Source organism: Penicillium angulare, assembly GCF_028827245.1.
Source record: "Penicillium angulare strain IBT 27051 chromosome Unknown utg000005l_segment0_segment0, whole genome shotgun sequence".
NCBI lineage: Eukaryota > Fungi > Ascomycota > Eurotiomycetes > Eurotiales > Aspergillaceae > Penicillium > Penicillium angulare.
Window position 1 is genome coordinate 3,111,079 of NW_026623164.1, and position 25,434 is coordinate 3,136,512.

The 25,434-nt window shown below is 46.2% G+C and overlaps 10 protein-coding genes across 10 annotated transcripts; 4 read left to right on the forward strand and 6 right to left on the reverse strand.

Moving 5' to 3' along the window:
- Positions 1–1,230: 1,230 nt before the first annotated feature.
- Positions 1,231–2,821, forward strand: N7478_008508 (Amino acid transporter transmembrane; the record flags this gene model as incomplete). Its single annotated transcript, XM_056924722.1, has 6 exons — positions 1,231–1,334; positions 1,394–1,407; positions 1,470–1,542; positions 1,599–1,930; positions 1,980–2,677; positions 2,732–2,821. The coding sequence occupies 6 exons, from the start codon at positions 1,231–1,233 to the stop codon at positions 2,819–2,821; spliced, it is 1,311 nt and encodes a 436-aa protein (XP_056777448.1).
- Positions 2,822–5,309: 2,488 nt separating this feature from the next.
- Positions 5,310–5,905, reverse strand: N7478_008509 (uncharacterized protein; the record flags this gene model as incomplete). The annotated part of the gene is made up of 3 exons (XM_056924723.1): positions 5,310–5,576; positions 5,646–5,753; positions 5,810–5,905. 3 exons carry the CDS (start codon positions 5,903–5,905, stop codon positions 5,310–5,312), a joined length of 471 nt encoding a protein of 156 aa, XP_056777449.1.
- A 686-nt stretch (positions 5,906–6,591) lies between these two features.
- N7478_008510 (NADP-dependent oxidoreductase domain-containing protein) lies at positions 6,592–7,872 on the reverse strand (the record flags this gene model as incomplete). Its single annotated transcript, XM_056924724.1, has 6 exons — positions 6,592–6,887; positions 6,948–7,142; positions 7,203–7,316; positions 7,377–7,517; positions 7,578–7,656; positions 7,714–7,872. 6 exons carry the CDS (start codon positions 7,870–7,872, stop codon positions 6,592–6,594), a joined length of 984 nt encoding a protein of 327 aa, XP_056777450.1.
- Positions 7,873–8,814: 942 nt separating this feature from the next.
- N7478_008511 (frataxin family protein) lies at positions 8,815–9,582 on the forward strand (the record flags this gene model as incomplete). The annotated part of the gene is made up of 2 exons (XM_056924725.1): positions 8,815–9,171; positions 9,304–9,582. The coding sequence occupies 2 exons, from the start codon at positions 8,815–8,817 to the stop codon at positions 9,580–9,582; spliced, it is 636 nt and encodes a 211-aa protein (XP_056777451.1).
- Positions 9,583–10,294: 712 nt separating this feature from the next.
- On the reverse strand, positions 10,295–10,660 carry dph3 (CSL family zinc fnger-containing protein; the record flags this gene model as incomplete). Its single annotated transcript, XM_056924726.1, has 2 exons — positions 10,295–10,351; positions 10,466–10,660. 2 exons carry the CDS (start codon positions 10,658–10,660, stop codon positions 10,295–10,297), a joined length of 252 nt encoding a protein of 83 aa, XP_056777452.1.
- A 1,875-nt stretch (positions 10,661–12,535) lies between these two features.
- N7478_008513 (FAD-dependent oxidoreductase) lies at positions 12,536–14,148 on the forward strand (the record flags this gene model as incomplete). The annotated part of the gene is made up of 4 exons (XM_056924727.1): positions 12,536–13,031; positions 13,111–13,638; positions 13,698–13,829; positions 14,030–14,148. 4 exons carry the CDS (start codon positions 12,536–12,538, stop codon positions 14,146–14,148), a joined length of 1,275 nt encoding a protein of 424 aa, XP_056777453.1.
- Positions 14,149–14,187: 39 nt separating this feature from the next.
- Positions 14,188–15,636, reverse strand: N7478_008514 (uncharacterized protein; the record flags this gene model as incomplete). Its single annotated transcript, XM_056924728.1, has 4 exons — positions 14,188–14,482; positions 14,618–15,258; positions 15,338–15,436; positions 15,496–15,636. 4 exons carry the CDS (start codon positions 15,634–15,636, stop codon positions 14,188–14,190), a joined length of 1,176 nt encoding a protein of 391 aa, XP_056777454.1.
- A 791-nt stretch (positions 15,637–16,427) lies between these two features.
- N7478_008515 (putative transcription regulator BDF1) lies at positions 16,428–19,036 on the reverse strand (the record flags this gene model as incomplete). Its single annotated transcript, XM_056924729.1, has 3 exons — positions 16,428–16,745; positions 16,828–18,859; positions 18,936–19,036. The coding sequence occupies 3 exons, from the start codon at positions 19,034–19,036 to the stop codon at positions 16,428–16,430; spliced, it is 2,451 nt and encodes an 816-aa protein (XP_056777455.1).
- Positions 19,037–21,386: 2,350 nt separating this feature from the next.
- N7478_008516 (WD40 repeat domain-containing protein) lies at positions 21,387–23,940 on the forward strand (the record flags this gene model as incomplete). The annotated part of the gene is made up of 2 exons (XM_056924730.1): positions 21,387–21,946; positions 22,020–23,940. 2 exons carry the CDS (start codon positions 21,387–21,389, stop codon positions 23,938–23,940), a joined length of 2,481 nt encoding a protein of 826 aa, XP_056777456.1.
- A 397-nt stretch (positions 23,941–24,337) lies between these two features.
- On the reverse strand, positions 24,338–25,103 carry N7478_008517 (uncharacterized protein; the record flags this gene model as incomplete). Its single annotated transcript, XM_056924731.1, has 2 exons — positions 24,338–24,590; positions 24,832–25,103. 2 exons carry the CDS (start codon positions 25,101–25,103, stop codon positions 24,338–24,340), a joined length of 525 nt encoding a protein of 174 aa, XP_056777457.1.
- Positions 25,104–25,434: the final 331 nt, after the last annotated feature.

A 25,434-nucleotide genomic window follows, 5' to 3' on the forward strand; every position in this document is an offset into this window, starting at 1 on the left:
ATGACTGCCCGGGTGGGCCTTGGATTCGTGAAGATGAGAGAAAGGAATCGAGTTACTCCCAACGTGATGGAAAATTGGCATGTGTAGCTCGGCAGGGATGTTGCGCCTATGGGTGTGGATGTTGTGGAAAGATCAGAGCTTACACTGACATCCAGAGAGAGCGACCGACGGTATATCTTTTCTCTCATTGTACGAGTGAATGTTCTTGCTGTCACCGGCGTGATATGCGTGAGTTTGGCGGCTGCGATGGACATCAAGAATGAGCTGGACAACAGATATGCTGGAAAGGAAAGGTTGTGGAGTCTCTGATTGATGTTCAAAGACCTTATTCCACCAAGGTGGCTTCATAACACACACTGAAAGATTGATCCATGGTCTACTAGGTAGTATATGTCACTGGTCGATGGGTCATGTATTCTTAGGTCTGGCAGAGTGTACTTACATATGGCGTGCAATGGTGTCTTTCAACTTACATTTTGTCGTATCCGAGTCGTCCTGGTCACACGCTACTGAGATTATTTCTTTTAGAGATTTAAAATCGCTTATTCTACAAAAACCCAAATCCCTGCTAGTCACGCGAAGCGCACTCAACCTAGGTTTCGGGGTCTGATAATCATTGAAGGTCATTTGTTTTAGCAGTAGTCAATCTTCAAACTATATGTCAGAGCCTTGGGACCTGCTTATGAAATGCTGCTCTTTACCTGAGCTCGTATCCTCCAACAGTACCTACATCCATGTACGTGTTTCGGGAAAGCGCTTTGCCGCTACAGCAGATCCTAATGCTGACTTCTCTGGAGCCAACATAACCGCTCTAACAATATTAAGGTCCGATTTGCACTCCACACGATGCGGGGAAATCAGCACCCAAAATCTTATCTCGCGCTTCGGGGGTGGTAGAACAAGCCATTATCCGGGCACACAGCAAAGAATGCCCCACAATGCCACAGGGCTGCATGGCCTCCCTTAACACGCACGGATGATCTGCATGAAGAATCCTTTAGCCGAAGCTAAGAAATAACAACATCGTTTCATTTCAAACAATTTAGACGTTCTGCTCAAATTAACACTATGAAAATCTCTGCAGATGTTGCTTGGCGCGGCCTTTCCCGTCGGTGTCATGCCCAGAAAAGATAGTGGGGCGATGGAGAACAGAGATTTTCTCGAAGCTGGCCGTCAAATGAGTCAACGTCAAAATACAACATTCAATTGAGACTCGACAATACCGCCAACATGGAGAAAGATATGGAGAAAGTCATGGATCCTGAAAAGTCGCAAGACCCTTTCGGTGCTGGGGAAGAAGTCGGTGGGGTGCGCTACAGGACTATGAAATGGTGGTAAGTTTATATTGACCGAGTCTGCATATAAGGCACAAAGCTAATAAACCTGCGTACAGGAACTGTGCAGTTTGTAAATACGTCCTGTGTTGCATTTGGATTCATTTTGAATCATTATAGCTAACAAGCCATTAGTGATGATTGCTCAGTCCGTCTCATTGGGAGTTCTCTCGCTCCCATCGTCCATGGCAACCTTGGGCTTGGTCCCGTACGTCTGATGAGATCTTCCCAATGTGGCACTTGAAATTGTACTGACCCAGGCAGTGGCTGTATTATTATCATTGGAATTGGAGCTTTGACGACCTATACTGGATATGTCGTCGGCCAATTTAAGTTGCGATACCCCCAGGTCCACAACATGTCGGACGCTTCGGAGATTTTATTTGGCGCTTGGGGTCGTGAGATCTTCGGTGTTGCCCAGATCCTTTGTTTCATCTTTCTTATGGGCGCTCATATCTTGACTTTCTCTATTATGATGAATGATCTTACGAACCACGGTGCCTGCACTATCATTTTTTGCTTGGTTGGAGCCATTCTCTGCTTCATGCTCACCTTGTCAAGGCGCTTAGAGGAAGTTTCATATCTGGGCATCATCTGTATGAAATATTTCCTCCTTTCTATTGAAACAGAGCTAACATCTTCCAGCTTCTCTATCGGTTTTCACCGCTGTGATGATCACTATGATCGCCATTGGTATTGAAAGACCTAATCCTGTAGCATACGCTACAACTCACCCAACTCTTATCAATGGCTTCTCGGCTACTCTGAACATTGTCCTTGCCTATTCCGGCCATATGTCATTCTTCAGTTTCCAATCTGAGCTGATTGATCCAACTGACTACCCCAAGGCGCTAATAGCCTTCCAAGCAACAGACACAACTCTCTACATTATTACTGCCCTTGTGATTTACCGATATGCTGGGCCGGGTGTCCTTAGCCCTGCCCTTCTGAGTGCGAGCGAAGTTGTCTCAAAGGTAGCCTTTGGCATCTCTATTGGCACAATTGTCATTGCTGGTGTGGTCATTTGCCACGTCGGTGCAAAGTGCATTTACGTGCGACTCTTCCGTGGGACCCACAAAATGAACGAAAAATCTTTCCGTTCATACGGTACTTGGGTGCTCATTACTTTCCTGATGTGGGCCATTGCATGGTTGATTGCAAACGCGATCCCCGTGTTCAACGACTTGCTCAACATGATTGCGGCGGCGTTCTGTAGTTGGTTCTCGTTCGGCTTAGAGGGCCTCTTCTGGCTGCATATGAACCGAGGACAGTACTTTTCTAGCAAGCGCAAGATCGCTTTAACGGTACTTAATGTCTTTCTTGTCGCTCTTTGTTGTCTAATTGTAAGTTTTCTGTTTCATTTTGCTTGGCAGGATTTAAATACTGACGAATCACAGTGCGGAATGGGTCTTTGGGCTACGGGGACAAGTATTCGTATCAATGCGCAAACTGCACATAAGCCTTTCTCCTGCGCATCCAATGCCTAGCTTATTTTCTTATTTTCTTTATCTTCAGTTTTTTATCATACTTGTTGTACATGACTTCAATTGAGTTTGGATATACAATTACCTGCCGAGAGGCTTTGTTTCTAAAATGATATTTGTCACATAGTATTTCATGGTTGAAACCATAATTCGCCTTAGTAGCCCCCACTAGTACTACGACCCCGTCTATATCATGACTCTTTTTTTTGTTGATTCTGCTTCTTTGTATTCCTTTGTTCCCCAACCCTAGACCCCTGGGTCCTTTGCCTTTCTTTGTTTATATCTTTCAGAACTAACAAAATCACACTGGCACTTCCTTTCATCTCCTATATTTATCACTAAAATTAGCAATTTGAGTATCAAAGAATAAATCCAGCGAGTGTTGTCTATCTACCCAAGCCGATTAACGATAGTGTCGATTTGGAACAACAAATATTGGTAAAAAAAAAAAGCTCGGCGTTCAGCTTGTTATGGAGCCTATGCTAATCTATAGCCAGTTGCTTGATAGGAGAAATTAAGTCCTTCGGATGCATCAGAACTTTTGGTAATTGTGACAGCAGGTTTTCCATGCGAAGTTGATGGCTTCAGCTTGCAAAAAGTACAGCAGTATCTTGGAGCGCTCTGTACCGTATGAAGGACGGTTAGTCATTTGTCGTATATCCTTCGTGTATGGAATTCAACCAGCAGGGGTCAAGCTGACGTGGCAGAGGAGAACAATCCGGAACGTGGTCGTCCGGACCAATGGCGAAAGTATCGTGTAGTAGGGGTGAAAGCGAATATGAAGTATATTGGTGGAAACAGTGAGACATACATATTGAGGCTCGATGATGGGTCGTTATAACGTGAACCACGGTCGCCCGAGCGGCCTCATCAAAAATCCACTTTCAAAACAGCACTTCTTTTTTAACCACAACAAATATGCCACCCCAACGCTCTGATCGAAAAAAAAAAGCTAATCGAACAGGAGGGTTGTCTTTTATTAGCTATACAAGCTATAAAAGATGGTAAATATCCCTCTGCTGCGGCCGCTGCGCGGTCTTTTCAACTACCGGTCTCAACTTTGAAGGCCCGGCTTAATAGGCGTGAATCTACGACAGAAAAACGGCTAAATGGGTATATATTTACTCAATCAGAAGAAGAGTCTATTGGAAAATGGCTATTGGATATAGATATAAGAGGTGCAGCTCTCAATTTATCTATGTTGCGAGATATAGCCAATATTTTGCTTTAAGCGCGGAAAAATATACCTTCTCAGGTTGGGATTAATTGGCCTTCCCAATTTATCAAATGACGTCCAAATCTCTTAACTTAATTCTCACGTAAATACAACTATCAAAGGGCTCTATCAGAGGACCCTAAAGTTATTAAACCGTGCTTTAATTTGGTTGAAAATACTAATGCAAAATGGGGTATCGTTTCTGATGATATTTTTAACTTTGATAAGTCTGGATTTGCGATAGGAGTTGGTATTGAAAAAGAAGACATCCTTCAATTGATTGCACATGCAAGAAATGACGCTTTTGAGACTTCCAATATTCAAAATAGCTTCTTAGCTACTGGTTTAGTCCCATTTGACCCTAATAAGGTCTTAGGAAAGCTAAATGTGGAGCTGGATAGTCTTCTTGCTTTTGAGGTCTTTGATCAACGACCAGTATCGTCCGGCAGCGACGGCGACCCCAATACTCTTTGGACTCTGTCAAAATTCACCAAATCGCAATATTCGATCAAAAAAGGTCTAGAATCATCATCTTCAATTATATCTTCACCGGTTAAACGAAAGATTGAGAAGACATATGATATGACTATTAAAATCGTCCATCACCATCTTTTTCTCCAAGATCGTTGTAGCCAATTGGAAGCTACCAACAAAAAACAACTAAAAAAGAAGGTTATTAAACATCAATTTATTGGTAAAAAAGGCTTATTTGGAGGTTTAGAAGGTGGTGAAAGATGATATTGTGGTTATAGATAAGACTAAATGCAAAGATATATCTTTGCCAGAGATGCCTACAGAAACAGAAGCTGAGCCAGCTTTACCTTCTATGCCTACAATACGTCGGCAGATAACATGTTCTGGATGTGGAATTAAAGGCCATACTTATATTAAATGCCCTACACGTGTTAAATAGTCAATACTTTATTGTTTTTGTTGTTTTAATATTTATTGAAAATTGATGGTTTTTTGAATTTTGATGGGGCCGCTCGCCCGACCGTGGTTCACGTTAGATACGGCTTGATTTCATAAGTGAACGGGCACACTAACTAAGACCCAAAAGGGAAAATCCAGAGGCTTTGTTTCCAAAGTTATAAGATGACATTTGTCACATGGTATTTTATAATCGAAATGACAATCATGATTAATGCGTATTTTAATACTAATATAATAGGGAGGGAGGGGACAAAGCAAAATGTAGCAAGATAGATGTATCATACAAAACAAATCTTGAGAGGGCAAGCAATAGTTTATACCCGTCTAAAGTACGCATACTAATCACTCGTCGATTTTTGCCACCATGGCCTCCCCCAAGTTACCGTGGACTTTCAGATGCTCCTCTAGCAAACCAGCAGCGTGCGCATTTATCCTCCTTATTTCCTTGGGATATATAGTAATATCGTTTTCCAGGTTTGTGGAAAAGCCCTGGATTGATGTTCCTAGACCCTGGAACCCCGAGCAGATAGGGTCCTTCAGCCCTTCTGAAACAAGAATGTCATCTTTGCTCTCGGCGGTGGAAAGTAGACCAGTAAATAGATCTGCGAACTACAGTTTATTAGATGGTACATCAGTATATGGCGACGCAATAATTATAGCCGTGGGTGTATGACTAACTGTCTCGAAGCTCACGACAAGGTTGATTTGCTCTAACTCGGTATACGATTGACTCTCGTATTTTGTGTTGATTAGGGAATTCAACGCACTTAGATTTTCAACAATTGTCTAAATCACGTTAGACCCTATCCAAATTCAATTATTAACTCTGTTAAACAACTCACATTACCACTCGCAGAAACATTATCGTTAGTAAGTTCTGTTAAGATTATGCGCGTTTCGCGAGTCTGGTCACAGCATGAATCGATGATGACCAGCATATTGAAAATCGGAAACTGATATGTGACGCGAAAGATTTTTAGACCAGATATAGGAGATTTTACTCCCGAGCCATTTTATAATTAATGAAATTGTCGAAGTGAATAAGTGGAACTTATGACGACCCTTTTTTTCAACGTTAGTACTTACAATAATGGTAGTGAATTAAGCCTTGCATCTAATTTGTACTATGTGGTAGTAGATCGCAACCCGTCCCCACATGAAATATTGTCACACGAACATGTACCGTACTGATCAAGCAAACATATTGAGCCTACACGGCGAGTTAATTTCGGTCTAGACTTTGTTACTTTCCAGGAAAGCCGAGGAGCTCGCCTAGTCTATTAATGCGGGGATGAATAGATCTGCAAGCGGAAGCGTCATGGTGGGGATAGATTCAACCGAACTCGCCACTTGATCTGAAGAATGACGAAAATTTCCCTGAAAAACATTTCTGCCATATGTATAGATGCGTCACTATGCAGGAGGTAATTTTTTGAAGCTTGGAGACACCCTATGTATGGACTGTAGGTCTCGAGATACCTGCCCCAAATTTTCGTCATACAGACATAATGTTAACTTCGATTCAAAACGCACTAGCTAGATATTTCTATCACATATCACTTCTCACTCAAAGCTTTGTTTGTCACCATAAAGGTTTGGACTGAAAGGATAGTAATTGACACAATTACCGTCCCGCCATAGCCTCTTGGGCAGGGACATATCGGTCACCATGAGGCTTAATAGAATCAATGATACTGCGCATCTCCAACTTCTCGTCCTCCGTAAGATCAATGTTACGCGAATCCCAGTTCGACTCGAGGCGTGTCGGCTTAGTGGTTCCTGGAATAGCAATCATTCCCTGGGCAGCGACCCAGGCGAGTGCGATCTGGCTGGTAGTACATCCCTTGCGTGAAGCAAGCTTCTTAATCTCCTCGACGATCAACTTATTCTTGTAGAAGTTTTCTCCTTGGAATTTAGGAGCTTTGATAAAATCATATGTCAGTTGGAGTTACTATCATTTTAAGGGGACGCGCTACTAACATTTTCGGCGAGCATCATCGGGCGCAAAGTCATCAGGCGAATTATAGTTGAAATCATCAACAAGCCAGCCATGGCCAAGAGGACCATAAGCGACGAATGCCACTCCCAGATCTTTGGCTGTTTCTATCAGCCCGTTTCGTTCGTGCATGGTCTCAAATGCAGAATATTCTGCCTGGATTGCATCGACCTTGGCAACTATGGACTGTTAGCCATCATCTAAGCCAGTACGTGGGTGGGTGTATGTAGGAGACTTACTAGAATTGGCCTTGCGAAGTGTCGCGGCAGAGCACTCTGAAAGACCAATATATTTAGTCTTTCCTGCCTTGCGAATTTCATCCAAAGCGGGAATCGATTCCTCGAGGGGTGTGTCTAGTATCAAGGTCAGTCTATGGGGTTTTTATAGCCCTATCTTCATAACCTTAAACATACTAGGATCAATTCGATGAAGATAGTATAGATCAGGAGCAAACCCCAGTCTCTCGATGGTACCCTCAATATACTCCTTGATATGCGAAGCTGAATTGGTGAGAGCCCAATTACCAAAGGCATCGAAGCCGCACTTCGAGGCGACTATGAGTAGTTAGTTTGGAGAATGGATATTTTGTACAAGTTTGCGAGATTGACACATACCGAAGACCTTATCGCGCACATTGTGCTTTCTGATGAAGTCTCCCAGGAGTTTTTCGTTCAGACCAGCTTTGTAGGCCACCTGTGGTGTCCTGTTAGACTATCAGATATACATAGATAGAGGTACATCTTGACTCACTGCGGTATCCCAGAACGTGCATCCGAGCTCGATCGCTTTCAGCAATACTGGCTCGGCTTGCTCAAGAGTCAAGTCGTTGCCAAAACCGAAGTTCAAGCCCATTGCGCCGAATCCTGGCGATGGGACCTCGATAGTACCGAAAGGAAGCGTTTTGACCATTTTGATCGTGGTAGGTAAGTATGGAATTGTCCGAATCACGTGTTCTTTAAGATATTTATGTTGATTGAGGCTATGATTTAAATTATAATAAGTAACTGCCCAGTCTATATATAATTATTTATCTGTATATACAAATCCATACAAATATATGTGTACACATCCTTAGGGCTCTGTCCGGAGTTAACGGTCGCTACGGATTCTACGGGAGCGACGCCTCATCCGGAATACCTCGTATGCCCGTGAAATAATTCAGCCACTTCAAAGGATTTCCGCCCAATCTATCAGGCTCTCTATCAAGGTACCGGATTTACCTCTCATTCATATTTTGTGGCTTTTTCTAACCATATAAAATTATTATAAATCATCGAATTAAGCCATCCTTAAATCGCGACATGGAGCTTGGCATCGAGTAGCTTTGGTGGGGGCTCGGGTTCTGTACCAAATTGGTCAATCTCACTACGTAATGTAACTTAGAAGATCGACACAAACATCACATACTGTACATACTCTAGGCATACACTAATTTCCACTGTCGCTCTAGTTACTTCAAAATAATTCATGACTGTTGATTGTTCGCCTCTTCTCCCCCCAAAATGGACAGTCTTAAGCCCTATTGTAAGAAAGGCTTCGGCGTGATTTGTATGCGAGTTTGACTTTTTTGTGCGATCCAGTTCTACAAAAGTCCATCATATGTATTAAATTTCTAGCATCTAAATGCTATCTTGAAAGCTTCCTTCCAGGCTTAATCCTCAAATTGTAGATCAAGAATAAACAATTACTCATCACTGCTATGTTGTAACTATATATCATTTGTCTTTAATAGGAAGGCGGTCACCTTTGGGCAAAAGCCGATGATGTATTATCTCCGCAGTTCTGTCTCCTCACTTTTCCGGTTGCAAGCCTCACAAAATCTTCAGCTTTCGATCTCTAAACAATTCCAAAATGCTTTCCCGGAGTGCGCCCCGTCTGCTCCGTCTTTCTTCACGGTCCACTCCCCGGTTCACTACTGTCACATCTCCCCAATTCCGAGTAGCGGGAGCTGCAGTCCACCAAAGCTCCCCGGTTCCACGCCGGTCCCTTCACGCTTCCGCGGCCAGAGCTAAGGGCCTACAGCCTGACTCGGAAGACCCAAACCCACCAAAGACTCAGCCCCATGCTGGTGGAGCTGCACACGTTACTGAGCCATCCGATCTGACACCGGAGGAGTACTATGATTACTCTGAGCATTACTTCAATGTGTTGATCCAAGAGCTGGAGAAGACGCAAGAAGAGGGCTCAGATATCGAGGCCGAGTACAGCGTAAGTTTATGCTCTATTCAAACTCTCTTCCCTGGAATAAATATTCTCTTTTATTTTTTATTCCGAAGCTTCGTTTCCAGCTACGGGCTCCGCATAACCATGGTATTACATACTAACTCCAATTTAATGCAGGCTGGTGTGCTCAATATTACCGTCCCAGCACTAGGAACCTTTGTCCTCAACAAGCAACCTCCCAACAAACAAATATGGCTCAGCTCACCTATCTCTGGACCAAAGCGATATGACTGGATCTTGGAGGGCGACCGCATGGATGAGAAGCAAGACACTCGCGAGTTTGCACACGGCCAGTGGGTCTACCTGCGTGATGGAAGTAATTTGACGGAGCTGTTGAATTCGGAGTTGAGCGTGAAGCTGCCGAGAGATATCTACGGGGTTCTGCTTGATCAGTAGATGACTTCTTTGTCTAGGGAATTAGAAGGTTCTGTGGCTTTGTTTTACTACGTATATGGATCGGTATGGAATGATTGTTCGAGTATATTTTACTTGCGATACGAACATTGCAGGCTCTGGATATGTTATGGGCGTGAATTGAATTGAATTGAATTGAGTAAGATCTTTCTTTGAATTCCCGATAGGTTCATGGTTGAAGGTGTCGATTGTCGCTGGATTGCTCTTTCAATCTAGCACTTGATTCCCTCCGCTGGGTGTTTCGAGCGAAATCTCCCTGCTAGGAATCATGTAGCCAGCATATTCTCTCAATATGGTCGGAATTTCTGGTCGATGTATGCACTTGGTGAACCACTGGTTGTGCACTGGTTGTGGAGGAAGTACACGGTGCTTTCCGCAATGAAAAAGAGCGCTCGAAAACCTGATCTGTATCCAGAGTGCCGGTGAAGCAAATTACCCGCTCTTTGACTTCAGGGCCGAAGGCCCAGCTGGTATGAAAAGTAGTCCATCACAGCTCTCTTTCAAACCCAGCGTGTCATTCTTCAAGGCGAAGGCCCGGTCGGTGTCCTTGGGATAGGATATCCTTTCCATAGACTTGAATGATATCGAATATGAAGGGGCCAAGTGTTCAACTCTCGTTGCGCTTGGTTTTGTAGATGTGGAGGACAGTAAATCAAGGGTCCGTGTCCGTTTCCCTTAAGCAGGTAATCATTCCTTACGCCTGCACCGCGACTGCGCTGGCGGATGGGTCTTCGGCCTTTGGTAGATCAGCCTAAATAGCATAGCCGTTAGCATGTCAAAAAAATAAGACCAAGGGCATACTTGGAAATCAAGGCGGGAATGCGCAAGGAAATCGCAGATTGAGCTTCCACCGTGCCATACGCACCTGATCAAAAATAACTCGAATCATCAGACTACAGCTCGGACAGACACCAATATCCTCTCCATCGCGAAGATCATCGATGGCGATTTCGAAGCGGTCGCCACATGGGCAAGGAAAGTGGTATATCTGCATGGCGGGGTCGAAGGTCATATCCTCGATTTCGATCTCATCGTAGATAGATAGCGAGTCGTCTGCCATGTTTAATGAGAAATATTCTTTTTCGTTACGGAAGGTGACCTGTGCAGTGTGAAACTTGAAGACCTAACAGTACCGGAGACAAATCTGGAACAAAAATATTGTATTCTGGTGTGGCGGATAAATTTTTGGCGGGGATAGTCAGGTGACTCTTATCAACTAGGAGTGCCTATTTGGGTTTAGTTCGGTTGTTGCCCGCAAGCCGAGGCCAATTAGACTCAAACTTTCAAGGTATTGGGGATTCCAGGAAAGAGCCTCGGGCTGTTTGGAGAGTGGGTGGTACATGAGCTTTCAGGGGCTAATTAGCATTGAAATAAATACACTGAGAACATGGTAATCTACAAGTAGGTAGGGCTAATGCATCTACTAGGAAGTAATGTTCTAGTTGTACTAAATCATAATAATTTATGGCGGACATATATGTCTCAACTATCAAATATAGTACGCAGCAGCTGCATACGCAACCTTGGAAACAATTTGAAGTGCATGATTTCCAAACTTTTCAAGGTTCCAGGGTTATAAGCCTTCGAAGGCCAGAAAACGTATTTCTATAGCTACTTGAGCTTCCGAATTATATCCTTAGATTTCAGGAGCCAAAATAAAAATGACGAGAGGCTTAAAGAAGCGGTAGATACGAGATCAAACTGGGCAGAAACACTTATTGGTGGATTCATAGTGTAACGCTCGCATGGTCTAATATGTCACCAGCGCTGGTGGTCTAGTGGGATGATACTCGCCTGAAGATCTAGATATCTTCATCCTCAAGCGATAGGTCGCGTGTTCGATTCACGCCCGGCGCATTTCTTTTTTGTCTTTTTATCTTGTATCCGTAGGTTTTTGCACTAGCTTAACCGTGGAAACCATGAACCCAGCCTGGCCCTAACTATAAGAGCGACGATCTACCTTACCTAATGCATACTGTCCATATGTATAGTTATAGACATCTGGAGATACATGGCCCAGTTGTTTTTTGTGTAGTAGCAAGTAGCGCTCGACATCATCGTCTCCTATACGACTCGAAGATACTCTCAAAGATAAACGATCGGTACAAGTGAATGTCCCACCCCGTATGTAGTCTCACAAGAATTCGTGGCTCTTCCATCGTAGTTCTGAAGATTCAGCGTTGCAACTGCAAAATGATCCATGCAACGAACAGCGTAAAGAAACAGTGTTCAATCTGGAAAAGCGAGCATCCTTTTCTCGTATCTCGCAATGATCTATTTTGGCACCTGATGCTTCCTGGGGGCTCAGCTAGGATCAAGCTTGGATCAAGCTTGATCAATCGCAACTTTACAAGGCCGAAATACCGAAAGGCCGAGTCTTTGGGGCAGAAGGAGCAGAAGGAGCGGAAGGAATGGCAACACGTAGGCTTCCCAACTTTTAACTGAGACCTGGAAAAGAGTAGCCTAGAGAGAGCTACTATCTTTCCTATCTGAAAAATAGTCAGATAGGCTTGCGATATTTTGATATCAACCCCACTCCAAGGCCCAGACACCGTAGTCTCATGTGAAATGCGCAACGAGCAGCAAAATTCTCGGTCTCTATGTTCAACTTGCCGATAATCGATACTCCATTGGACTTGTCGTCAAGGATCCCTTAGCTTCGGGCAATCGTCTCTCAAGGTCCCGACCAAGGGGGCGTTACATGAATATTTTAGGTGTTGTTTTAGTTTCGCTCGGCTTCTCGGCCTCGGCCATTCGTATACTTTTTGCTGCCGACATATTCACCCGAACTATAAATGTTGGCTTCTGCCATAATTCACAAAGGGCATCTTAATCTGCTCTTTTACCTAAATACCGGCATCTTCCAAATAAAGAAAAGAAAGAAGTTTATCGTCGCGCCAAAATTTGTGAAACAAGCTGTATCCCCTGCCTTCTCATGCCTTCAGAACCAATCCTGATCGTCGGTGCAGGGCTCGGTGGCCTTGCACTCGCACAAGCTCTGCATAAAAAGCGAATTCCATTCCGCATTTTTGAGCGTGAAATTCAGCATGGTGTACGTGAGCAAGGCTGGGCAATCTCTCTACACCCATGGCTAATGGCTGATATCTGCTCATCTCTGCGTGACGACGAGGCTGGGCTTCGCGCCATGACTCCAGAAGCACCCCTCGGCTTGCGTTCTGAAGGCGTAATTTACTCCTTTGAAAATGGCGCACGCAAAAAATTATTTCGATTTGGAGAAGGCACTGATCAACCCTTTGCGCGAGTTGAGAGGGCAAAGCTTCGCGACTGGCTTCTGCAAGACGTACCTGTCGAATGGGGGAAAAGGTTCACGGGATACGAAGAACTTTCAGATGGTGTGACTGTACAGTTTGAAGATGGTACTGAGGCTCGGGGAAGCCTTTTAGTTGGCGCAGATGGAATTTCTAGTCGTGGTACGTATCCAACAATTATATACTTGGTTCTTTGTTATGCATTCCCGCCTTTGAGAATGGGCTAACAAGAGTGATATAGTCAGGCGTCAGTTGCTGGAAAACGATAATGAGCCAGAGCGTCTTCCAATTGGTATCGTTGTAGGACAGGTCGAGGCCACGCCTGAGCAATATCAACGATGGCTCAAGTTTGCTACAAGCTTTTCCGTTGGCTTCACAGATACACGAAGGCTATTTATCGGCCTGAAAAGCGTGTCTGCTGATTTAAAGACCGCAAATTTCTATTGGATGTTTGGATGGTGGGCAATACACTTTATTCAGAGAGTCGGGTTGAGGATTGGAACAAAAATGACTGACCCAAAACTGCATAGGTCCGATGAGAATGCCAAAAATACCCCGTACTGGACCGATATTGCCTCCCAGAGCGAACTGCATAAGTTTGTGATGGATAACCTCCATGGACTCGATGAGGAATACATAGAGCCATTTCGTGCAACGACTGTTGAAGGAATACTGCTTCCTCCTTTGCAGATGCGCGATATGGTGCCTCCTACTCTTCCTAGAGGACAGATTACATTGCTAGGAGATGCAATCCACCCGATGGTACCATGTAAGTATAAACCTGTACGCTTCTGTCCGTCTGAGATGAGAAATGCTGAATATTAGTAGTCCGCGGCGAAGGTGGGAATATGGCCATAAAGGATGCTATTGTTCTTGCTGAGACGCTTGCGCAAAGTAGAGCCGAACAGGACTGGAAGGATGTGTTGAAGGAGTACGAAGGCGAGATGAGTGACAGGGCAGGTAAATCGGTTATAAGAAGCCGTGAAAGCACGTTCAAATATTGAGTTATTTTCGACAAATACTTCCAGAGCCAACTCACAGAAACGTCGTCTCGTCCTTGCACCCATGCATTAATTAATGTCCACTCCCACTAGCTAAAGCAATTCCAAGAAATTATACCTTTGACCTGCTTGGAATGATTGTATAATCTTGGAATGTAGCTTGGAATCGAAGCTCTCGCGAGGTTGAAATCTTGGAAATACAGGGACAGAAATGGAGTATACGGAGTTGGAAGAGCATCTCCATGTTACCGACAGAAGACGATCCAGAGCGGGACTGACCACGCATAGAGAATCGAATACAGTATCGTACCCATCATCTACTCTCCCAATCTGGCAATCTCTATCTTTACATCTTCGATTTCCTTTGCCAGAACGCCATATCTCCGTGCGATCTCTGCCAAAGTACCACCCCCAAAACCAGTACTCTGATCTACACCTCCAGACTTCGACTCCACGCCTTCAACATCACCATATCTTTTCAACTCTTCAATGGCAATTTCACGTCGCTCATCAAGTCGACCTCGCACCTCATGGAGATGCTGGGTGTACCGCGTAAGTGCAGACAAGGTCTCAGGTGTGTATAAAGTAGCAGCGATTTCCAGCTTCGTCACTCTATCGACACATTAGCAATTGTATTTCCCGGGGAAGCCAAGCCCCAAATGTCACAGTTCCAGAGAGGAAAGAAGTGGAAATGGACGATAAAGTGGCTATAATATGTATGTATCTATAGTGGGAATCGGTACTTACTCCAGATTCCCCTCCACGCCCTGGGCAACAACCGCTAAATGTTCCGCTTTCGCCTTAGTTGCCCTTGCTAACGCCCCGTGTTTCACCCGCTCTAGGATGAGAACTGTTCTCTCCAGAACTTGCGATCGTATAGCTAGGACCTCCGCTGCGGTCACGGCCATCTGGCGTCGCGCGGAAGGCAAATCAGATATCTGGGCACGACGCAGAGCGTGCACACGGCCCCGAAGTTGTGATGATAGAAGGGGAGCGGGTGCCATCGAGGTCCTGACACGACGGTCTCTCGCTTTAGCTCGGGAATAGTGGTCTGAAGTGGAGCGGACAGGACCGGATCTCGTTCGTGATGTTGTTGATTCCGGTTCTGCGGATGCGGTCGTTGGATCGGTGGGTATTGTTGCTATATTGCGCAGGTCCCGAATCGCTGTGGAGAGTATATTGGAGAATTGGAGAATAAATGTCGGTATGTGTGAATAGAAGCTTTCGAATTCCTGGGAGAGGAGCGCGAGAGCGTCGCTCTGTTTGGGCCCTTGTCCCAGCCCATTTCCCTGTCTAGTATCGGGGTTGTCAGAGGTAGGAGTATCCGAATCAATCGCCGCGCAGGGAGTGTCAAGATAAATAGATATTATGGCAAGGTTGTCGTGGTACTGTAGTAACGGTATTAGTTTTGATATTAGCTAGAGGATCCCCTGACTGAATTGCAGATACGAGAAAGGTGATACGTACATCATCGCGGAGTTCGGTGTCCCCAGCGAATGCTAGCTGTCTAAGAGTCTGACTTATGATTCTCTTTCTGGAGCCTTTTATTTGGCATTGTTTCAGATCCTGGTAATAGTTAGATAATTGGCATTCCAGATTCAGCTATCAGGCGCGTCGCAACGAACCTCCACAACGGCCTCGTAGGCGGAGTCGGGATTGGTACGGGCTGAGCCATCGGGATTGAGGAGATTGGCCGTGAGATTTTCATAAAGGCGTTTAAATTGGGGGTTATGTTCAAGAATGGAGGGGTCGCAGGGAGGGATCATGGTGGAGTGGGAGGAAGAGAGGTTCACCGCCAAAGGATAGTTGCTATTTAGGCCAACCATATATTACAAAAAAAGCTAGTTAGCAGCTCTACAGGCAGTGTTCATATACGTCTTGCATGTCTTACATCAACCCTTTATTGAAACTATAGTTTAATACAGCCCCAACATTTACATGAGGCTCGAGAAGAGAGGAAAAGAACGTTTGATTAAGGTTTTGGCATTTCCGCATTTCTTTCGTTATCGTACAGGCGAAGCTGCTCGCTTCAGCTCCATCCACCATTCTTCCTCATCTCATCTCAGTCGAGAAGCATAAATCCTCCCGAGTGGATGGAGGAAATCATAAAAAAGACGCTCAGTGTGTAAAAAAAAAAGTGGGAGCAGGGAAAACCTCAAGCAAATTCCGACCCCAAGGCGAGAGCGGAAAAAAAGGAGAAAAAAAAAGAAGAGAGAAAAATTTCACGATTAAAATCCTGTATTGCCAGGACTGCGGGGTGCTGAATCCGAGGGCACTCGAAAGTGGAGAGATGAAAGATAAAGAGTAAAATATGTACAATATCCAGAGCCTCGTTGCAATTAAGTAAGAGGAAGAAGGTTGCGTGGAAATAACTGCAGAAACTCCAAGAATGGGATGCTTGGATGGGATGCTTGGATGGGATGAGAAGAGGAGATAACTGCAGTCGGCAAACGATCAGCAGGCGAAAGCAAAGAGAAATAAATCGACGCTAGGAACGCAATTCAAAGCAAGCCATCTCTTGTATTCAAGAGACAGCAACAGTGGATTCACAAAGCATCTACTCCTCCTCACTTTCCTCCGAGTCGTCATCCGACTCCTCCTCACTGGACTCATTGTGCTCAACTGATGGCATGGGCGCACCTCCACTCTCAAAGCGGGAGAGGTTGCTCTGGAGTGTATTGATTTGAGCCTCTTGCTCAGCACTGCTCATAGGCTTGTTCTTTTTCGGCTTTGGAGCAGCATAGTTAGGGGCGGGAGAAGTTTCCTCATCATCCATGACGTGTGGTACGTTCTTCTTGACAAATTCAAGCAGCATCAACAAAACGTTATCGGGGAGCTCATCGATGTCGAGTTCGATTTCAGCTTCTTGAGTGCCCTGCGATAGTGAATAATGATTAGTAAGTTGTCCATACGTTGTCCAAAGAGGATAGAAGCAAGAATGACATGTCAGAACATACCTTTAGAGAAGGAACGTTGCTTTGAATAATTCCAAGGGCCTCATGCATCTTCTTGTCAGGAAGACTACTGATCCCGTTGGATATTATCTGTTTTTCGTGATAGGTCACGAAGCGGTTCTGCTTCTTGGAGGACTTGCTGCTGCTACCGCCGCTCTTCTTGTCTTTCTTACTGCCACTGCTACTCTTCTTATCCTTTTTGCCCGGCTTCGCCTTGGCAGACTTCTTCGTGGCGGGTGGGGTCTTCTTCTTCTTCTGAATCATTTCAACCTGGCGGGACATCTCTGCAATCTGTTTTTGAAGTAGCGAGAGTTTCTCATTATCCTCCCCATCGCTTTCTTCCGCATCCTCCTCGCTATCGTCTTCCGAGGATTCGGTGTGATGTTCCTGGTGTGGCTCATGCTTATTCACATATGAATCCAGCTCTTTCCATTTGCTTTCGAAAAGATCCTGAAGTGCTTGACCAGCCGCATAAGTTGGGTCGCCTGGGAGATTAAATTTGAAGCAGTTTTTGAGCATGAGACGGATATCGCCCGCGAACTCCTCTGCGTTCTCGTACTGGCCTGTTTTGAGCTTGCCCTGCGCGGTTGACAGGTCCATTGGCTTTTTGATGACGTTGTGATAGGTGGGGATATTAAGCGCGACAGGATCCACTGGGTAGTAAAAGGCGGTAGCGATAAGGGCATGCTTGGCCTTGTGCATTTCGTCAAGGACCTCCTGACAGAATCGCAGTTGCCACATGTATTTCTTCTTTTTAGGTTTGGTGGAATAAGGCAAATCGCGTTTAGGAGGGTGAATAGACCGTTTGGGGCGTCCGTCAGGGTTGAACGAATCCCGGCGAATAGTGGGCAAGCCCTCAGGGCCCAGTGCGAACGTAGTGCTAGCGCTGGCGCTCTTGGGAGACGCTGCTTTCACAGGTTGACTAGGCAACGAGGTGCGAGGCTCTCGGCGAGCAGCGGAGGTTTTCTCCGTCAACTTCTTCGGCTTCTTTTCTTCAACCTCTTCGGGTTTCGGGAGGTTGATCATCTGTTTATTAAAGGTGGCCTTAAGTTTTTGACCTTCTTGGGCAACTAGGTGATCAGGGCCATTGAAAGTCAAAGAATTTTGAACCATCAGGGCAAAGTCATCACTCAATTCCTGTGCTGATGAGTATTCGTTGGCCTTCAGTCTTCTCTCGATTGTACCTAGATCCATAGGTCGGGTAATGACCTGAAGGTAGTTTGGAATGTTCAGTTTGATAGGATCCACGGGCTCACGGTAGAAGCGTGAATCATGCATGCGCTTTAAGGAGGCTATACACTTAGTGAGGAACTTGTGCTGTATCTTAGTGACAGCTGACTGTCGAGATGCAGTGTTCGGACTCGAAGTGTCAATGGTGGGAGTAGGCAATCCTTTGTGCTTGAGTTCAACTGGTGCACCATTCTCACCGCCCACCTTGGTGCGTTTTGCAGCAGGCTCCTCTGCATAATCTGGTTCACGCTCACGAGAGAGCTTGGAGGGCGAGGGTGGCGCAACCTGCGGGGCATCTTTCATTTCATGATCAGTTTGAAGAGGTGGGAGAGATGGTGTAGCCGACTCAGTATTGGGATGGTGAGGAAGTTCGGTTTTCAAAGGCGCGGCCGGGGCCGCGTCGCTCGGGCCATCGAGCTGCATCATATCTTCGTCCGGGCTTCTAGCAGATCCAACAGGAGGATCAGATGCGGGAACGGGGGATGGTTCAGTGGGAGCAGGAGCTTTCTCCTCTGTAGTCGTGTGTACAGTGGGTGTTTCCGAAGCTGGGGCTGCTGTTGAGGCCAGCGTGGCTTGGTCGGAAGGTTTCTGGTCAGCCACAGCGATTGCGGTCGGAGTAGTCTCTTGAGCTGGCGCAGGTGCGGTTTCCGTAATGGCTGCAGTCACGGGTGACTTTGGAGGTGATGCGGTGTTGCTGGTACCGTTGGTGGCAGGCGCGTCAGGATTATGGCCATTGCCATTTACCGCGGGTAGGCTCTTGTCGATAGGAGTATCTGTGCCTTCCATTTTGATATCTGAGGTGGCACTGGAGGTGACGCGATCAAGTCAGCGCTCAATGCCGGATGCATACATCGACGGGGAATTGCACAGAAGGCTCTTACCTGGTGGGCACGTCGGGGGCGGAAGCTCCAGTGGGAGATGGAGGAAGCTGGGGCTTCTCCTCCTTCAGCACAGGAGTAGCCTCGGGGGGCGGGGTCGCCATGAGGATTGCTTTGCAAGTGAGTTGGGGTGCAAGACTCTTATGGTGATGTCACGGACGGTAGATTGATTGGTAGAGCTCCGTGCGCACGGATTTCTCAGAAGTAGAGGACTGTGTACACTTCCGCGCGCAATCACACCGCGACGAGGTGAGAGATGGGCGCGGAGATTGGGGAATAGAGACACGCGACGAAAAAGCGCAAGGTGATAAGGAGAGATACCGGGGGATAAGAGAAGTGGAGAATGCGATCGGAGATGAGAAATTTATAGCGCCAAGAAAGCGGTGTATCGATCACGTGGGCGGTAGAAGTAAGAAAGGTGAGAGAAAGGTATCGAAATGCGGTGGAATATCAGCTGATGCCTGAGGTGTAAGACCTTCGGGGAAAGAGTGGGTCAAAGGGCCAGAAGGCAAGACAATAAATTCAAAAGGGGAAAAAGAGAAAGAAAGAAAGGAAAAGAAAAATTATGGGGAAATTCAAATGGGCAGAAATGGGCAGAAAGCTAGATAAAAAGAGAAAATAAAAAAAGAAGGGAAATTCCCAAAAGGAGCAGGTCACGCGTTGACGCGTTGGTTTAGTGTTTATATGGGTGGCAGAAAAGGGAGGCAAGAGAGGACAGGTGACCAAGGATACAGGGCGGTCAGTAGCAGAGTTAGTCCAGGACGGAAGCAGAAAATCGAGCGGAGGGGATGCCAGAATCCTTAAGTACAGACGGCCGCCTTGCTCTCCTCTCCTGGGAGTTCCACCAGCCACGCTAGGCCGAATTCGACTTGGCCTGCCCCCTTTTCATTGGCCCTGGCCCGATGCGGCCCCTGAATGGGTCTTTGTGATTGGCTACGCGTCTGTATGGTTACTGAAAAATTTTCATTTCATCATTGACTCCGTCAAATCCGTAACATGGAAGATAAGAATAAAGATACCTTTATGAAGGAAAAAGGGAAAGTATAAAGAAAACCCTAGATAGGGTCAGACTAACAGTTATTCATTCGTCTCACTTTCATTTCATCATGATCACATATCTGCGAGGGATAGTCCTGTTCATACCAGAGAGGGATTGATCCATGCCTTGTGTTGCGAACCCTAGGGTTATGACTGAAAGCAGTCTAGTGCGGTGACGAGTCCAATCCAGACGTCATGCACGTGATCCATACTTGGCAGAGCGGATATGGACATGCTGTACTCCGTACGGAGAGATGTATACAGCGGAGCGGGTCGTGTCCAGATTGTCGCGTGTGTGTGTGTTTTTGTTTCTGCTAATGATGCTGGTCGGTCTTGGAATGATTTCATTGATAGATTCCCGCCTGAATGTTTTACTTACATTAGCTCTTCTTGTGCATGAAACCCCCTCGCTGTCATGGTCCCCCTTTGTCCAATAAAGAAAGGGGGAAGGTCGCGAAAAGTGCCCAGGTGGCTTGTGATTGGCTACACAGCCAATCGACGAGCCTACAGCTGGGCCCTTACCGATTAGGCAGATGTTCTGTCACATGTGGCTAGTTATGCCATATTGGACCCATTCCGAACTATATAATTCTTTGATTCAACATGGAGGTATTCTCCGTATTCTCCCTATAGTTAGTATATATTCATCCGCAGATACGTGTTATCCTAGGGACATTGCATTACATCTCTACTTAAAAACCACCAGGCTCCTGGAATGCCAAGATCCAGCCTGGTAGATCCATGACTCACATTACATACCAGGTTGTGATGCCTGATCTCCCCGTATCTTCATGAAACAGATTGCCCACGATATTCCTGGAAAAAGAAATTTTTACGACTGCTTTGAAATATAGACCCGCATGATCACGATACTGACGAGTCTTGTTCAAAATAAAAAATAAAAAATAAAAAGAGAACACCAGACTTCCAAATGGTTTCATTTACATGCTTTCCGGTTAGATGTTCACGGTAAGTGCTCTGAGTGTAGTTAAAACCAATATGTACTCAATACTACATATATATCTGGTGAATCTCCAGATCCGTTTCAAGGTTCCTCTATCCTCATAAACTAGGCAAAGATGCGAGGCTGATCTATGTAAATGAGGCTATTCCACAGCTCACCGCCCAGCTCCCGCGCCGATTAGATAACGACCTTGTTCACACTAATCCCTATCAGGCTTAGCGCCTGGTCCGGGAGTCTACAGAACATTTTTTTCCTTTCCGCATCGACTACGAGACTACCAGAGCCCCAGAGCCCCCAATCCTCGCTCCCTAGGGTTTATGACAAGTATTTTATCGGGCATCTCGTTGTTGAGGGCGCTATAAGATCATTATATTTATTCAGCATTTCAAAATCCAGCACAAACGGGCATCGAAAAACCGACACAAGAAAGACGAAAAAAAAACCTCGAAAAAATGGGAAAGAAGACATCTCGTTCGACCACTAAGGTCGGCTCGGCCGCATCACCAGCCGCAGGCCTCTCACAATCTGGCAGTAAATCGTCGATTCTTCGAGCTGCGTTTTCCCCGTCTGAGTACCAATTGGCCCTCTTCGCCTCGGTCATCCAGGGCCTTGATGCGCAGCATCTCCGCATTCACGATACGAATACCGGCCGACTGCAGTGCGAGCACGCCCTGGGACCGAAGGAGATCGTCACTTCATTGGACTGGGGATACTATAATGGCCAAGGAAAGAACCGCGACCTGTCGAAGAAGAAGCGCAAGCGTGGGTCCGATGTAAATGGCAGCGTTGATGGACTCGAGGGAGAGCTTGTTGTTGCATTCGGCACCAGCACTTCGGATATCCGGATGTACTCTCCATCGGAGGACAAGATCATTGGTACTTTGTCTGGCGTGCATGAGAAGGGTATCAAGGACTTCAAGTTTACCGCTGGGCAGCCTGGCCAAGAGGCCTGGAGTATTGGTGGTGATAACAAGCTCGTGCAGTGGGATTTGCGCACTGGAAAGAGCTTAAAGTATGTCAAAAAATTGCTCAACACATGATATGGGTCATGGAAATGCTAACCAGACGGTTTCCCTTTCTCTTAGGACAATTCACCTCCCTTCGTCCTCTATCTTTTCAGCTCTATCCCGCCCTGTCGCCTCCGACCAATCTGTTATTTGCGCCTCACAGACCCCTGTCTTAATAAATGTAGAGAACTCCGAGGACGAGCCTGTCAACTTCCCAGCTATGCGTAACCAGATCTACAGTGTCGTCACATCTTCCACCGAGCCTGCTGGCACAAGCTCATTTCTCGCATGCGATGGAGAGCGATTCATTAATGTTTTCGATGCATCAAGCCAAAAGTTGGTGCGAAACCTTGTGGCGGAGCAGGATGTTTCCTCGGTTTCCTTGAACTCCGCAACACCGGAGAAGCAGGTCCTCGCCGCAGTCACGGAGGATGGCACAGTTGAATTTTTCACAAAGCCTTTTGCCCAACCACAAAGTGCGCAGTCTGGCAGCGCCAAGGCCAATCGCAAGCAGATGACGCAGAAAGCTAATGCTTCCCTCAAGGTTCTCCGCGGCGAGTCTTCAAGCGCATGTGTTCCTGTTGTATCCACTTCCTTCCAAGGCCAGGATATTGTGGTCGCTTACGCTGAGGGTGGTGTTATCCCCGTTTTTGAGCGGGTCAAGTGCTTCAACGAGGATACCGAGGAGCTTGCATTTGCTGGAACCAAGGCAGTCACAAAAACCAAATCCAGCTCAGCAATCGCATCTGCGTCATCAAATGGTGCCAAGAAGGCTGATGAAAGCCGGGTTGACGAGTCCCACGCTGTTGTGGAGTCCGGCAACATTGTCGATGACGATGTCGAGATGAACGATACCCAGGATGCTGTTTCTGTGTCTGGCGATGAGGACTCCGACGTCGAAGATACCGTTAAGCCAACAGTGACCGAAAAGAAGGCCAAGTCCTCCAAGAAAGCGACTACCCCAGCTGATGAAGACGTTGAGATGCAGAGCGCAGAATCAGATGACGAGGAGGAGGAAGAAGAAGAAGACGACGGCGTGGAGCCTTCCTTCGGCGAGCTTCTGCGCGCTAAAGCTGGCGGCGAAGTTGATGTTGAGGCCGAGTTGGATGATGACCTTAACCTTGGCACCCTTGTCCCCGGCAAGCCTACCGCCGCTGTCCAACAGATTCCTACCGGCGTCTCGTTATCTACTGTCCTCACTCAATCCCTCAAGACAAATGACAACGGCATGCTCGAGTCTTGTTTCCACACTACCGATATCTCTATCATCCGTACTACCATCCAACGTCTTGAGTCCTCTCTTGCTGCTACCTTACTCCAGAAGCTTGCTGAGCGCCTGTCTTCTCGCCCCGGTCGCTATGGCCACCTTCTCGCCTGGGTGCAATGGGTCTGTGTTGCCCACGGTGGTGCCCTTGCCGGACACCCTGAGTTACTGAAGCGCATGTCTACTCTTTATAAGGTCATGGACCAACGGTCCTCCAGCCTTTCATCCCTCCTTTTGCTGAAGGGTAAGCTTGATATGCTTGAGGCTCAACTTGGTCTGCGCCGAGACATCCATGGTGGCGGCGATGGCATGGACAGTGAAGATGAGGAGAACGTCATCTATGTTGAGGGTCAGGAAGATTCCGACAGCGAAGCTGAAGCCGAGACTAAGCCCCGCAAGTCCATTCGTGAACAGGCATTTGATGAAGATGAGTCAATGATGAATGGTGTTGGAGGCGAGTCAGAGGATGACGAGGATGACAGCGAGGGCGATGACGAGGAAGACGATGACGAAGGCATTCTGGACATCGAGGCCGAGGAGTCTGCTGGGTCTTCTGATGCAGAGGAATCCGAGGAGGAGGACGTAGAGATTGACTCAGATGATGTGAGCCAGGGCTCGCTGGCAGATTTCGTTGCCGATACCGAAGATGAAGAGTCGGATGATGCTATGGCGCAAGCTCCCCCTCCTAAAAAGAGCAAGACGGCTGGCAAGAAGGGGAAGGGTGGAAAGAAATGAATCTAAAGTTTTTACTGTTGATAGACCATGGATTTTGATGTGTCTTGTATGAATCTGTGCGTGAAAAGATAAGATCGCTTTCTTGTTTCTCTTCTCTTGTCTTTTCTTTTCTTTTCTTTTCTTTTGTGTTATTTTGTTTATGGGCCATAAAAGAACTTTATATCAGATGCATCGATGTCTGCATTGCAATTTATTATCGTATACTGTTGAACTTTCAACCTTTTTATCTTATAACTAAGCGTACTAGCTCCAATCTTGGCTCCCTTGTCACACCATTAGATCCTCTTGCCAATGCACTAGGTACTTCTTTTCAAGTTCTCTCAGCCAGGTTAATCTCGTAAACATACGAAGAGAAACCGAGACATCTATTCAGAAAGTATAACATTGCACATGGCATTTAATCAGACAATTCAGCTCCCTGGCAAGCTCCTTGGTACAAAACCTTATGACCAGGAACACCTTCCTCGCCCAATGGAATCTCAAACACAACAGTCGTCTCGTTTGAGGGGTACCGAGTTATATGCCCCCATCCACTCACATCAACCGTATCCAAAGCCAGAATGGCCCCATGCTTGCCGCCGGTAACCCAGGCTTCGGCTGTGGAGTTAGGAAGAGTAATGTGGGCTAATCCCGAGAGGAAAACCACCCATCTATTTCAAATGACTCGTTAGTTGTCTTCTGGAATCACAAATTGCCGAACTGGATTCACTGTCATGAGATTGCATTTGCAATTGTGAGTGGGGTGGTTGGGTAAGTACTAGATAATATGTAGCATCCTTATGCAGTATATGGATGCCAACACAGCTCCCAAAACCACCCATGGACGTAAATGCGCAAGAATATGTATGTTGAAACAGAGAAGCTATAAAAATAAATAGAGGATACACATACTGATTTGCTGGCGCATTATGTCTTCCACCATCAAAGTGACCGGGGATTATTGAATAGGTAGAGTTGCCTGCATTCTTTCCATCAAGGGGTCCAAGATTGAGCGACTTGGAGCCTGCTGTGCCAGATTCGGTTGAGGTATCGAAGCCGGGCTTCAAAGCCCAGCATTCGAGGGTCGATACGTTGTTTTCTGCGCCGAGGACTGTGACGTTCAGAGTACTTGCAGCTGCAAGTGTAGAGAGGAAAGAGAGAAGGGCTAAGTTTTTGAGGTGCATGTTGGAGAATTTGAATTGGAATTCAAGTGGAAATTGGTATATGGAAGAGATTCACGTTGTAAAACAGAACTTGTTGGGGAGAATAAGATAAATAAGCGATGAATACCCGATTTTGTTGACGATCTCTACTACACAATGCCTAGGGAGCTGAAGAGGTGTGGGGAGCGATCGACATTCTATTGACGCTAAGCAATGAATCGGATGCACAGAAACCCACAAATTGGACTGTGGCGCAATCATAGAAATAACAAGAAGCAGACGAGGAGAAATAATAAAATGATTTGCTGCGACAGTTCTCAGTCCGACGTTAAGAATACGACCGACGGATAAA